This window comes from Artibeus jamaicensis, unplaced genomic scaffold (assembly GCF_021234435.1).
Source record: "Artibeus jamaicensis isolate MK-2021 breed Jamaican fruit bat unplaced genomic scaffold, CSHL_Jam_final contig_1015, whole genome shotgun sequence".
Classification (NCBI taxonomy): Eukaryota; Metazoa; Chordata; class Mammalia; order Chiroptera; family Phyllostomidae; genus Artibeus; species Artibeus jamaicensis.
The window spans coordinates 18,227,233-18,242,113 of NW_026521194.1; the positions used below are offsets into that span (position 1 = coordinate 18,227,233).

Here is a 14,881-nt window from a genome sequence, read left to right on the forward strand (position 1 = left end):
CCTCTGTTGTTGTTGCTTGGGTCAGTCATACAATAGGAGCAGGCATCTCAGGAGACATGCGATATTATGAAGATCGCAGAGAGGGCAGAGAGGGAAGTTGCACAAATGCGGGTCTGGTGACCTCACCAGCCAGTGAGAGATGGGGGCGGGGGTGAGGGACCCGTCCTTTCCACGAATTAAGGAAGGCCAAAGAGCGGCGCCGGTTCAGCAGCACCTTCCCACTGTGCATCTTACCTGGCTCTCAGCCGCGTCTGGAACCCTCCCCTGCCGATCCTGCCCTTCAGTGCCCCTGTCCCCCAGTAGCATCTCTACCTGCTAGTCCCTCAGAGTGGAAAGCTGTTCCCATACACTTTGCTTAACTGACTCCTCATCTCTTCAGGTATCAGCTTAAATATCACCTGCACAGAGAGGTCTTCCCTGGTCAACTGTTAGGAGCTGTATTTGTAGAGATCACTGTCTCGGAAACCTACCAGGCAAGTCTTTGAGTTAAAATAGCCCTGGGCAAGGTAGCCCACTACCCACCTCCAGCATATTTTCAGTTCCTAGAAAAGCCAGACAGACAACCTATTAATTCCACATGAAAGTGTCGAGAACCAATGTCCCAAGAGAGGGAGGCTGAGGGGTTTTTGAGACTCAGGACTTTCCCAGAAGTCCTGGGAGGACTGGGATGATCTGGTCACCCCAGGTCTCCTTTTTCTCCAATAAAAAACACGGGACAAAAAATCTCTGGTATAATGTTTATTTAAATAGTAATCTTAAAAAGGCTTTTTATACAAATCATATAAACACAGTTTGACATTGTTGTTTGTTTACTTTTTACATTGAAGAATCACAGTAAAAGCTCTCAAGTTCCCGCGATCTGGCTCAGCCAGTGAATGGTCGAATACCTTTAACTGCAAACCCTGGAAAAGTTAACCTTCGGAATGATGGTTTAACTTTTCCCCTTGTTTTCCTGCCATTCATGCTCATTCCTTGGACCCGCATCCCTGCCAACTCCTCATTCCCACCTAAGAGAGAAAGGGGCCCTGTGGCCCTGGTGACCATCTAGTCCGGGAGAGCGTGGAGGTAATGTGTCATTCAGTACAAGGCAAAAAAGGAGACCAATACTGTGAGTTGGGTTTCCCAAAGGGAATGACTTAAGGAGATGGGTCAGCCAGTCCACCTGCAGATAGAGACAACAAATGCACCAGGGTACCCCTGGCCACGTTATATAATCGGGCCCCACTGTCTTTCTGTCTCATCAGAGCCCAGCCTCCAGTGTTGGTGAGGTATTTACATGTGGCCCTGGGTGGCCTTTTTGTTCAGCATTCAGGGCCCACAGTGAATATGGACATAGGGGGATGCAGGTTGAGTTGTACATAACTTAGAGGTGAACTGCAGGCTGGAGACAAGGCTGGTCTTTGGGGAACTGTAAAATGGCCCACTGGGCAGGAGACGGTCAGACCCCCAGAGTAGGTTTTTGAACTTCTCTTCTTCTGCAGGCTACTTCCGGAAATCCCTAGGACTTGCTAGCTTCTGGAACACTGAGCGACATGGGAAGGTGAAGAGGAGGGTAGACTAATTAAAAACTTGCTTCTGCCGTAATGCCCAGCTCAGGGTGTGCCTCAAGCTAAGCCCTTGGGCTTGACAGCTTTACTTTTTACCTCTAACTACCACTGTGCCAACAAACGCCAAGATCAGCAGTTAACTCAGGCCCTAGGTCAAAGTCAAAGTCACAACAACAACACCGAGTCCCACGTGACCATTCACATACACAGTAGATACAGAGAACTCAAGGGCGGCAACGACACGTACACATGTGAATAAATAGCTGTCGGTATGAACTCTCCCTCTCTGCATACAAAACACTGGGACATCACCTTTGGAACTAGTGTTTCCATAAGTTAACATTGAAAGGAAATGGCCAGTCCCACTCATTCTTCCCCTTTCGCCTGGGTATGAGACAAATGAAATTGTGGGAGACCATAGCAGCAAAAATGGTCGGACAGTTTACCACTGATATGCAATAGTCTGGGCACACCGGCTGGGTTTCAGATGCATTTCCAGCACACTGGCAATCCTCAGGCATTGCTACAAAATCAGGATTTGGACCTCGATGCGGACGATCTCATCCTTCACACGGTTTCATTCTGTTCCTGATGCCGCCCCTTCTGGAGTAGTTGAGAGTCATCTAGGGTGACGACTGCCACTGGGGTAGCAGGGCTCATGCCATTAGTAGGATCAGCGATGACGTGGGGAGGGGGAGCGACGGGGCGTGGAGCCACTGGGGTTAGGGAAGGAGGAATGCCTTCGCTTGTATGATATTCACTGATTTTGACATGGAGGGAAAATACATTTTTCTTCCCTTTTTCAAGGCACTTAATAAAAAACACATAAAACTGGCGTGTGTATGTGTAAGAGTATCAGTCTCTCTGGGGCTCAAGCACTGTTGTCGTGTTGGGGTTCACGGAGCTGGCAGACTTCTGGTCAGACGTCCACATGCCCCAGCTCTGACTCTCCCGAAAGGCTGAGGTGGTGGCTGTGAACCCTAAGGAGAAATCAATGTTTCCTGGCCTGTCGGAGAGACCGGCTCCTCAGAACGTCTCTGTACAGTCTGCTCAGCCTTTGCTGTCACGTGACCAGAGGCTGGCCTTCTGCTCCCTCTCCACCGCTCTCCTTCCCACCCGGGGCACCAGTTACATCACACGGACAGAGAAGACATACCGATAGCCTGTACCCCTCCCACCCCATCTTTCAGAATATCCAGTGACATGTGCGCGCACGTGTGTACATGTATGTGCATGTGTGTATGTACATGTCTTAAAAGAACAAGGGGGAGGGCGAAGAAAAAGCAAAACCACCACCAGAGGCCCCACGAAGTAGCCTCACAGCCATAAATTCTGGTCTGAATGGCTCCTATTCACAAAGCAAGTTAAGGCTTGTCCATTTCTAACATGGAGGTGTTTTCTATGGATTTTGACGTGTGAAGTTTCCTTTCTGGTTTGTTTTAAATCGCAAATAAGAAAGAGCTGTTCATGCTGACCCTAAAATGGCAATTTTCCCCTGGATAAAAAAAGTTAAAGGCAACAACATCCTACTTAAATCCTAGGACTGGAACGGCAGCTTGTACGGTTGGCTGCAGAGTCTATGCCTCAGCTATCCCGTCCGTCAGGAGAGGATCAGAGGCTGGGAGAAGCTGGACGGCTTTTTTTTTTTTTTTGAGTTTTTTTCCTAAAGGTGGAAAGTCTGAAAAGACTCTGCTTTTCAATTGTTGATTAGAAAAGAGAAAGTAGAGGATAGTGATCACCTCTCTGCTTCTATACCGGAAAGTCATTCTCTTCTGCCTCTTTGAGTTGCTCACAGACCAAAAAAATAAAATATAATAATAATAATAACCAATTCACAAACAAAATAGAACTGTGACCCCCCCAAAGAGATGAGCTCCCATCTTTGTCCCAGCAATGACTCGGCCACTGCAGTGCTGGGCGGGTCATAACCCCCAGCACGGCTGCCTCTCCTCTCCTTTCTCAACTTGCCCCTCTGTCCTGTCCACACCTTCGGTATCCTGGACCGGTTTGATAGAGATTATGGCATTCAGTTTCCAAAGGAAAAAAAAAAAACCTGTAATCTTCACTAGCCCCTCTTGCTGGAATGAAACGTCAGGTGTGATTTGGGTGCAATCCGTCACGCCTCTGAGCAGCACTTTTGGTGGTTCATCTTGACCTTGTGCTTGAGGCCGTCATAGAGCTCGAAGTTGTAGTTTTCCAGCGTGGTGCAGCTGCGGGAACTCAGGCCGGAGTAGGAACAGGTGCAGTAGAGCAGGAGCCCTGCACATGTGGCCCCCAGGAGGACGCCCAGCGAGCTCATGGCGATGATGGTGATGAGGATGGGATCCAGCGTGTACAGCCAGCTCTTTTCTTTGTTGGCCGAAGGGGCACTGGACCCTGAGGTCGAGGAAGAAGAGTTGCTCCAGTCCACTTCGTACTCATCTGCAACATAAAGGGCAGGACAGATGGCACTCGATGCCCCTTCCTGCAGGGTGGACTAACTTAACCGAACCTCCCCAGCCCAGCTCAGAGCTTCGGAGCACAGCTAGGGAAGCTGGAATTTACACTGTTTGGCTTTAAAGCCCAGCCCTGCCGCATTCTAGCTGCGTAACTTGGGACAAGTTATTTAACCTCTCTTTGCCTTAGTTCTCTCATCTGTAGAATGGGGATAGTAGTAAAGTCTACCTCATGGGGTAGTTAGGAGAACTAAGTGAGTATTTATAAAGTGCTTGGTGTCCAGCACATCATAAGTACAGTCTAAGTACTTGATACCTAAATTACTTGACTTGTGCCAAGTAAACACATTATAACAGAACTACCAGGGCATCTTTGGAGCACCTCTGGGGGCCCTGTGTGTGGACACCCTTCTTTCTTTGCCTCCTCATCCCTTACTTCCAACTGCTTTGAGTTGAATCGAAGGACGGGCTGAGACTGTTTGCCCCTGGGGAGTTTCTCAATTTAGCATTTCTGGCCACCCAAGCAGCAGGTTTTTTCCCAAGCTACCAGACCTCACTTCCTACCTCACTAATGGGTTGAATTCTGTACCTTCCCCAGATTCATACATTGAAGTCTGAAACCCAAGTACCTCAGAATGTGACCTTATTTGGAGATAGGAGCTTTACGGAGGTAATCGAATTAAAATAGGCTAGGCCCTCATTCAATGTGACTGGTGTTCTCCTAAAAAGGGGACATTTGGAGACGGTCACAGATGGCGGAATGCCATGTGGGTATAGAGGTGGCCATCTGCTAGCCAAAGAGAAAGGCTTGCAACAGATCTTCCCCTCACGACCCTCAGAGAAAACCAGCCCTGTTAACACCTTGATCTTGGACTGCCAGGCTCCAGAATGGTGAGAAATAAACTTCTGTTGTTTAAGCCACCCAGTCTGTGGTACTTTGTTAGGCAGCCTGAGCAAACGAATATATTTCTACAGAGCCAAGGCATGCCCACTTCACGACTCACTCTGTGGGATTCCCTAATAGTTCCATGCAGAAAGCCAGGTGATAGATATATTTTGTAATATATGAGGAAACTGAGGTTTTAAGAAATTAGGTGACTCACTCCAAGTCCCAGAGTTAGCAAGCAGTTACACTAGGACTTGGATCAGGCTTCTTGCCTCCTTCTCCCCCCACCCTCTCCCCGTGACTGGCCTTCGGCTGCTGATCCGCCGCAGCCTCCCCACGGAGGCCAGTTGTGCAGCTTTGTCCATAAAAGGAGCGTTAGCCTGGGCTTTGCAGGGAGAGTCTGCCTTCAGTTAACAAGGTGCTGTTTGGATTAGTCACTCTGTTTCTATAACTACACTTGAAGTGTTTGATTAAGGTCAGGTTAAAAGCAGCTGCTCTATAAACTGCTCTTCTTAAATGCATCAATCTTGGTCTAGAGCTGTTCTTGGAGGGGCACCTTTGTGATCCCTCTCGGAGATCAACTTTGGCACTCTGAGAAGCCCCAGGAGACCCGAGCTGCTATGAGTCGGGGGCCAGGGGGAGAAATTACATCGACACGGTTGCTCGGTTGCTCGGCCGCCCTGCAGTCAAGGCTCGTGCTTCAGCCTTTTGAAGTATGTGTGTTTGAAGGGGGGAAATAGAGCTTGGAATAAATAGGAAAATTCGAGATGGGCAGTGTGAAAAAGAAACACATCTTGCAGCAAGACCCAACCTGGAGTCCTGGACAGTGTGAAAAGCGTGGCTGCAAGCCAGGGATCCGGAAGCCACGGCAGGCCTGGGAGAAAACCCACATTTACACGCGTTCACTCAGGCCCTTTTAGGAAGGAGGTTGGTGGGTTCAAACCCTGACTTGGGTAGAGGAGCCTGGCTCTTACTTCTAAAGGGTTTATCCAGATTTGAAGTCCATCAGTGTTGAATGTTGCCCGACATAGGGGACCTGTTTTGGATTAGGCAGAGGAAACTCAATAAACTTTTGAAACTCCAAATTTGACCTTGACAGAGCAATTGGTGGTTTCTGGCCTTCTAATACCCTGGGCATTATTTTGGTTGACGTCTTTATAACCAAACTTGAATTTCATGATTATCTGCTAAATCATAGCAATACTCACCATCAATTTCATCTTCATAGCCCCCTCTCCCATGTATTTCTGGGATGTCCACTATAATGAAAAAGAGAACAGGCAAATCAACTTATAATAAGTTCTACCACCATGGCTACAAGGCAGAGACTCAACCTTTCTGAAAATGACTCCCCACAATGATGGGCAGCAAAGCATCACATCTGCTTCTAGAACACTCATTTGGGTATGTTACTGGAGCCTTTCTCCTCAAATGATTTGTCTTTATTTCCAGTAGCCAGAAGAACAGAAACAATAAGAAAGGTCTTTAGTGCTAAGTAAGTTCTCACTCGTGTCTTTCTAATGATTGTCTAAGGCAACTTCAACGACATTATATGCCCATCCTCAGTTGCCATTACTGTGATGTTCATTTAGTATAACACGCTGCCCCTCCTTACATGCGTACATCTAAGAGGACTCAAGGTACAAGAGTCTTTCTCTTCTGGATTTCAAACAGATGTACGGTAATTTAAGGAAGTCACGTTTCATTGTTATGTATTTTAGTGTAGATGTAGAATTGGAAAGAATGTCATAATGCCTATTCACCCTCACATGTCTGTGCTCATATTGCTCATCCTTCCTTCCCTATTTTTTTCTATTGGCTCTCTCCAGTTTCGAATAGATCAAACGTAGGCATCCAATCTGACTAGCCCAGGCTTGAATAGAGCTAAGTTAATTTACTCTGAATTTTCTGCAGTATTACCACTACTTTCTTCTTTTCTTTTTATGATAATTTTTGGGGGGAGGGCTGTAATACAGGTGTCTCTATTCATTAGGCTGTCCATCTTATGGAAATTAGAGGTAATAAAAACTACCTGTTTAAAATGGTAAAACATTAAATAGAGAATCAAATATGTGGTGAAGAGCAGGGTTTTATCATCTCTTCCAATCTCACAAGTTAATTATGCTTGTCTTGGCTGTCAGCAAAGTGGCACCAAATGAATGTGTGTGGCCCTTTGGGAGTTTTATTCAACCTAAAGTCAGGCAGACAAACTTGAAGTCAGCGCTATAAGTTGATATGCAGAAATCAAAATTTAAAACACAACCCAAATTGCAAACAGCTAATGTATCAAACAAAAAGGGAAAAAAAGCCATCAGACGAGCCTGAACTCCTCCCTCAGCAGCACAACATCTCAGGGAAGATCTGCTTGACCATGACCTGAACGAGAGATTGATCCATCATGGCCACTCATAAAATCCAATCCTTTCCTGGAGGCAGCGGTCATAATCATATTAGAAGACCTCCCCATTCCTGGCTAAAGTGCTAAAGCACATTCTCATCCTCTTGGTCTCTAGAAAGGCATGTACACACAACAATGTGCCAAGACCCCACTTGAAAGGACTGACGCCATGTGGCACTGATCTGCCATAAATCCAGCCTGTTCCTGGCATGTTTATAGTGCACCAACTGGCACCCGCAGGCCAGGCCAGCTTCCTCACCCCAGTGCCCATCCCCTGCATTGTTCTTTAGGCCCCTACACGGCAGCCTGTTTCCTTGGAAAAAAGACATGAATGTGAATGAACCAAAGGCAGGTGGTGTCTGTCATAGGGATCAAATCGAGCCTGTGAAACTCTCTGCTCGGAGAGGTTTTTTAACCTTATGAAAAAAACCAACACATGTGGAAGGAAGCCATCCTATTTCTAACAATTAATCATTTTGATGAGATGCTCATAGGTCTTAACACCTTCATGGTTAAAAGAGAAAGAACACTGGATAAGATGGTATGAATCAGCCTAGAATAAAAGTTGTGGGGTTACTGCCAGTGGGTTTTGGGCCAAATCGCTTTGAGGTATTTGGTCTTTGCCAAGGCTGTGACGAATTCTTTGAGGCTAGACTGCCATCTTATTCCATCCCACCACTTCAGGGAAGAACTGTTAGGACACTGTTGATGGAAAGGGATGCATGTAGCATGAGTCTTAAAAAAAATGGTAGAGGGTGGTAATGACTATGAGAACATGTTGTGCCAGGAGATCACAGCCTCTTGTCTCTGGAGGCAGAGGACTAGATGAGATTTCTAAGAAAATGGACCAATGAAAGTGGTCTATGAAATTGATTGCCTAAATATGACTGATATTTCTGCAGATTCTGGAAAATCAAAGCCTACTTAAAGTGAAGAACACATGAGAAGCTTAACTTGGCTTTTGACTGCTCCCAGCAGTTTGGGTGATGAGAAGGGGTTGAAAAAAGGATAAGTTAATCAACATTTTCAAAAGCGCATCTGCTCACCAAGCCTTAAAGAAAGAATGGCACACTGGGGAAAACCCAAATAAAGGGAACATTCGTACAAAAAGCAATTTAACTTGATAGCAATTTTCTCTAGTCCCTTTGCTAATATTCTTGATATCTGTGTTCGATTAAGAGCATTCTTTCTCAAAATCCTCTTTACCCTTCACAGGCCACCTTCTTTTTCTTTTGAGCTTGGTAGGGAAACTCAGCCTATTTCCTCAGGGCGCTGGCAAGAAGGAGTGGGGTTCTGCCACTGGGTTCCTGTGGGTCTGGCAAAGAGAAGGCAAGGGTTTGGAAGAGGGAGGGTGATGAACTAGAAGCTCAAGGCAGAGAGTGGAGGCAGCACCTTCCTGGGAAGGAAAAATGACAGCCACACGATGGGGACCCAGCTTGGGAAGTGAGGCAGATGGCAAAAATATGGGGCACAAGTGACTTGGAATTCTGTTTTTAATTTTTGTTTTTAATGAAGAAAAGCTCGGAAAGAAGCTTCCCTGATTCTGTTCTAGTATGTGGGTGTGGTTATAACTGTGAGATAGATGAGGGAGAGTGGAATGGGCCACACCTTGTGGAGAATACAGACCAGAAATGGATCTGACCACCCACACGACTTCCACTTTCAACCTTTGTGCTCACATGACCTTAGTTCCTTTTGGGCCCCTGTGTGGGTTCAATCTCAGGCCAGTCCGACCGCCAAGCCTGAATTCTGACTCTTAGTACTGTGTTATGGCCAAACCAGGGCCCCTCCGCCCCAAGTCTGCACTCAAGTTCTCCAGGCATGGGCAGGACACTATGACTGCCACCACATTCCCATTGCGCCATTCTAGTAGAAATAAAGGTCTGCCCCGTCTTGGGTCCCAGTTGACTGGACACAGACCCTTCAGCTGTTTGCCTGCATTAATAACTCCCCACTTTGATGAGAACTAATGAAGACCACTCATGACCATGACCATGAAGATGTGGAAATCTGAAACGCAGGGCTTCACGTTTTCCATGATAGACATTACTCAGAGAGGTAAGGCTGATAGAAATTGTTCTTCATCGACCGACAAACTAACCAATTGGCCAACCATCACTTATTAAGGGGGTATCCTGGGTGCCCGGGGAACCATACTGTGCACTCTGGGAAAGGAAGATGTATGGGATCAGGTATTACAATCAAGGCCCTTCCCTGTGGTTGGGAAGGAAAGACCTGCCCATGCCGAAATAGCATACAGGACAGTGGGACACTGTGAAGGGGACTGCAAGTGCTGCTGGAGCCCAGGGCAGGGAGTGGGCAGACGAGGCCGGGCCACTGCCAGGAAGGAAACCTGGGGGCGAGGAAGGTGCTGCTGCAGAACCGAGGCTGCAAGCTGTGGATTCTAGGAATGGTTTCAAACACGGCACCTGGAGCTTTTGACTCATGCACTGATTTCTTGGTTGAGAGCAGATCCACTGAGAAATTCAAAGAGATTGCCTTGGCTGGCCACAAATCTTCCACCCTGTGCTTCCGGCAGGAGAGTCGGGTCTCCATCCCCCTCTGCCTTCACCAGCTGCTGCAGAGCAGCGTAATGAGAGGAAGCAATGCCTTTGAGTGCCCAGAAGGGAATTTAACAGAGCTTTACAGGTGTGGAGTAATCAAGTGAGCAGTGCAGCCTACTTAAAAAATAAAAACAAACAAAACCCAGGTTCGACAAGACATGGTCATTTTCATAATGACATTGAACCTCAGACTGTAAGTCCTCTTATTTCCCCAGGTGTCCCTTCCCTTAGCAACATCAACAGGTGGGTTAGATTCACAGTGATGAGTGATTCAAGATAAAGCTCCCATTATCCTGACTTTTCAGGGCAAGAGCTATTAAAACATACACTGGACAGCTCCAGGAACTCCCTTCACCCCCGAACAGTCAAATATTCTCCAGGGTCCTTATCAGTAGATCACAACACTATGGCACGAAGGGTAAACAGTCACAGGTAGGTAAGAACTGAACTTAGTCGAAGGAGATGTTTCCCCCAAGGGGTCAGGAACACTGCCTGGTGTGGTGAGACCACCCATGCTGTTGCAGGGCGAACGCCGCCGCAGCCACTCCAACCTGCAACTGGGAAATTCCCCGCTGAGCGCGAGCTAGGGCTGAAACAAGAATGCTTTCTCTCTCTCGCTCTACACACACGCACACACACACAGACACACACATTGTATCCTCTTTTCTCCTTAGTGTATTTCCATTTTTTCTTTTCTATTAAGATCGTTTGGGGTTAGTTTGTTTTTCTGTTACAGAAAACTTGAAACCTTCACTTTCACCACTTCTGCTGTGCTGTGATCCACTGTGCGTATTGGCCTTGACATTGCTCTGTGTACTTTCTGCAGTGTCAAGGATGCTTCCCGGGATTGCTCGAAGAGTAAGGAGCCTGCCCCAAATCACTGGCTACCTTTGGATAAATGATTTATGACAGTCCATCCCTGGGTCACTCACACACAGATCACTTCAGGACACTGACTATCACTGGTTCTCTTTGGAGAGTCCCTTCCCTGCCAACTCTGAGCAGTGGATTCAGAGGCTCGGTTGGTACTGAGGACAGGTTTTCCACCCAGAGTGCATTAGCAGAGAGACCGTAGGGGCCATCCACTCCGTACCTGAGGGGAAGCCACACGGGATATGGAGGAGTGGAGGGCTGGGAGCACTGGCCTGGAAACAGACTACCTACTTCTTGTCTGCATCCTGCCACTGCCCGGACAAGTCATTGACCTCCCTGAGTCTCTGCTCCTCCGTAAAGTAACCACTGATCTTCCCTGTTCTAGAAACTCTATCGTCTTCATGGGCAGAAAATGGGAAGGCAACGAGAGCCCTTCTGATGAAGACTCTCTGAGGACGGCTGCTGGCAGGAGGGGACAAGGCGCCACCTACAGGCACGGGCTCTGTGGCCGCACATGGCTCACTGCCCCAGCCTTCACCCCACGTCTGTCCTCCCCTGGAAGTGGCTGCGCCCTGAAGGCATCGATCTTCGGGTGTGCAAGGAGAGAGCAGACCATGAAAAGGACGGACACACGGGAGCCATGCAGTTCTGCGTTTGCAATACTTGTTCATTAGGCTTAGCAGCCAGTCCTGCCATCTGGCAATCCAGGAAACGATGATGTGGGTAACTGTGCCCCAAGTTTTAAGTCTCCACCTTAAGAGACAGGGCTGAGGAAACCTCACGGAAAGCCAGCCTTAACACCTCCACACAACCCGCCCAACTGCAAGCGGCCTTTAAAGCAAGGATGGAAGAGACTTCCATGCAGAAAATCGTGGAAATCATTCATTTTCACAGGTACCAGGTGTCATCGCTTCTATTTTAAAGAGAAAATTGAGAAAGGAGGGCAGAAAAATGCAGTAAATCGCTGAACAAATCAGCAGTAGAACTGAGAGCAAGCCACATTTTCAACACCTTGTTTTGGGACTACGATTTGTTTGGGAAAAGCTCTCGGCCACTCCGAGCCCTTCTTGAATTTGATTCCAAGCTTCTGAACTTCCTGAGCCAGCTACATCACCGGACCGTTCGGACGGGAGCAGCCTTCAGAAAGTCCTCTCAGCCTCTCTGTTTTGACCCCAGCGGGAGACACAACACTGGGACCAAAATAAATGAGAAACAATGAAGGACCAGGAGATAAATATCTCCTGGTTTAAATATCTCCTTGGCCCTTTAAAGTGTTTAATTTGGTATTGGCTACAGGTCCTTCTCCCCCCACGACACTCAATTTCCCCAGTTAGAGGTGCTCATTCCCAGTTGCTATAAAAAGCCAAAAGTTCAGCTGTGCATCTAAACTTCGTCAAAGCTCCTCCACAGAGTCAGGCTACTTGAAAGTCATTCACCCCTTGCTGGGTTTGGCTTGAGTTTAGAAGCACCACTAGAAGGGCCTTCATCGTGAGTTTCTCTCTCTTGGGCTACAGCCAAATCTATGGAAAGTCATGGAAAAAATATTCTTTTGGAGTTTTCAAGTGGTTTCAAGCTGGAAAGGAAAAGGGGGTTTGGTTTGAGATATTAGAAGAGTCGGAACTTGAATCTAGCCATTATTTCCTATTACCGTTAATTGGGTAACTGGGGGGAAACGCTAAACAGGATTGGGAACTCCAGCTGCAATGGGAAGGCTGTGAAATGACCTAATAATACTTTCAAGTGTGGCAGCAGATAAGCGGTGGAGGCTGGAACAGCTCCATTGGGCCCCCACAATGGCGTGAACATAAGAAAAATGCAGCCAGAGAGAAGCTAGCTCTGGAGAGAGGCTTCACAAGTGCACGGGCTGGAGAAACCCAGTGATGCAGGTGGAAGACAATTCTAGAGTCTCATCTTTGCTCTGGGCCACTGAAAAATCAGAGATGTTTTCCACCACTGTAGAAAGGATGTCTTCTTAAAGACGGCTCCTCATTTTCTTGAGGACCTGAAAACAACCTCTTACATTTGTATCTTACCTAGACAGTTGGTTATACTTACAAGCTGGGCAGCTTTTCCGAACACAAGAATGAATGAATGATTCTGTGGTGAGATTTTGGGTGTTCCCTCAAGGTGCCTCTCTCTACCCATTCAAGAGGTGATTTCCCTAGAAGCTTGCCGGTGACCAATGTAATAACATGTATTTATGTAAATAATTAGAACATAACAGAATAATGGCTCTGGCTTTAGTTTTGGTCTCCTCTAAGAATGCAACAAGTTGGAGGAAACAATCAATTAAGCCTCGGTGAAAGGAATCTGATCCATGCTTTTCTGGGAGAAGGTTGTGGGTGGTGGGAGGGCAGAGAGAGCGTAAGAATTCGGGAAAGAGACAAGCGGGGCCACGGAGAGAGAAGAGGGCGGAGGCTGAGGATGAACACCTGGCACAAAGGCAGACGGTGGAGACAGGCCCTCCTCAAGGAGAGAGGAGGGGCGACGGCCCCTCAGGAGGTCCAGAGCAGATGGTGATGATGCTGTGGGCCCGGGGCTTCTCACGGACACTATTATTGAGTTCACCCTCTTGGTCTGCACCTGGCCAAGGCTGGTGAGGCACCTCGGGTCTCCTCTGATGCTCCCACATCACCCCCATGTAGGTCCTAATGTCTGTTTTCCTACCTCAGTACCAGCTGTTGATGCTGCCGTGGAGAAGTGATGGGAATGCCAACGGGGGTCCCCAAGGTCCTTATACTCCTGTTCCTAACTCCTTGGTGGCAATAGGGAATCAGTGAGGGACAAAACAGCTCTTTAAATGTCTGTACTAAAATGTAGTCTCACACCAGCAGGCTAGCTGAGAACAGGACTCTGGTCAAGGCCACCTCTGCTCGAAGCTATCTCTGCACTCCCATCATTACGGGAGCTGGTTGCTCTCTAACAAGGTACAGAGAACTCCAGTTCAGGCAACCTGTTAATGAGTCCTGCTGCCTGAGAAAAATCGCTGTGGTCAAAGGCCAAGACATGGTGTACTGTCACGCCGGCTCTGAATCAGAGCCTTGCTTTTGGGTATGTTAGTTAATGATACTAAAAGGGTTCAATTTTACACAATTATACATAGAAGACAAAACAAGGCTTGTGTGTGTGTGGTGACAGGTCTCTTAGCTCACCCACATCTCAGGCTTACGCTGCTTTTTTTCCCTGAACCATCCAGAGCTATCTACACAAGCCTCATGCCCAGGAGTTAGCAGTCCTGGATTTCTGGCAGACACCGAAAACCCACAAAGCCCCTGTACGGCCGCAAGAACTATCCATGATGCTCTGAGTCCAGGTCACATTTTCATGACCACTTTGTCTTAGTGCGCAGTAGAAATCAGGGCAGTGCTCTTGGAAGAAATGGTGTTTTGGACTAACAGGTCCCTTGGTTTCTCTCCCATTTGCCACTCCTCCCTAGAGCCGTTTGGGGCTAGTAGCTTTGCCTGCATGTATGAACCTCCCACGAGAAAACAGCCTTGTTGCCTGGTGTCTCTCCTGGGGTCACATGAGCCCCAAACCTTCTCAGAGGGAAGCTGGATACCTCCTTTCAGTCCAGAAAGCCTGCTCCTCTTAGGCTCAGTGTGGGGCCCCGGGCACAGGGCCCAAGGATTGCAGAGTCTCAGTCAGCATGTAGACCTACTTGTGGCTGCTGGAACATTTTAGTCTGCAGTACAATACTGTGCACTGACCTTAAAGGATGTTTTTCACATGAATTTTTTAGTAGAAAGCATAAATAAATAACAGCAAGGCACAGCACAGTCACTCTTTGAGGAAACCAAGTGGAACTCATTAATCATGGAGAACAGGGCTCTGCCTGCTGAACCGGGCACAGAATTAACTCCTGGGCCGCAGCTGCCGCAGCTCCGGTGGGCTGCCGCCCACAGTCGGGCCCACATTCTCCTCATAGTGGAAGTTTTTGGAAGAAGTCCCCAGGATTAAAATTCCCTTTGGCTAAAACTATCCAGAGTCCTTTCTTGCAAGCACTCATTAGAGAAAGGGAGATAGTCACAGAGATTATGTGGCGGTGCAAATGTGACAGGGATGTCCACTGCTTTGTTACCCTCTCCAGCGGGGACAGGCTCATTTAAAAGGAAAACCTCAGCCAGTCAAGGCACGCACTAAAATGAAGACGGGCACATCGTCCGACCCCAAAATTCCAT

The 14,881-nt window shown here is 47.7% G+C and overlaps 1 protein-coding gene across 2 annotated transcripts in view; it reads right to left on the bottom strand.

Moving 5' to 3' along the window:
- Positions 1-723: 723 nt before the first annotated feature.
- The window catches only part of NRP2 (neuropilin 2), a 116,278-nt gene continuing 102,120 nt past the window's right edge, over positions 724-14,881 (bottom strand). For both annotated transcript variants that reach the window (XM_053656886.1, XM_037166050.2), the window contains exons 16-17: positions 6,077-6,127; positions 724-3,968 (exon numbers count right to left, since the gene is read on the bottom strand). In XM_053656886.1, the coding sequence (XP_053512861.1) occupies positions 3,664-3,968; positions 6,077-6,127 (356 nt within the window). In that variant the 3' untranslated portion in view covers positions 724-3,663. The remainder of the gene's footprint in view (positions 3,969-6,076; positions 6,128-14,881) is intronic.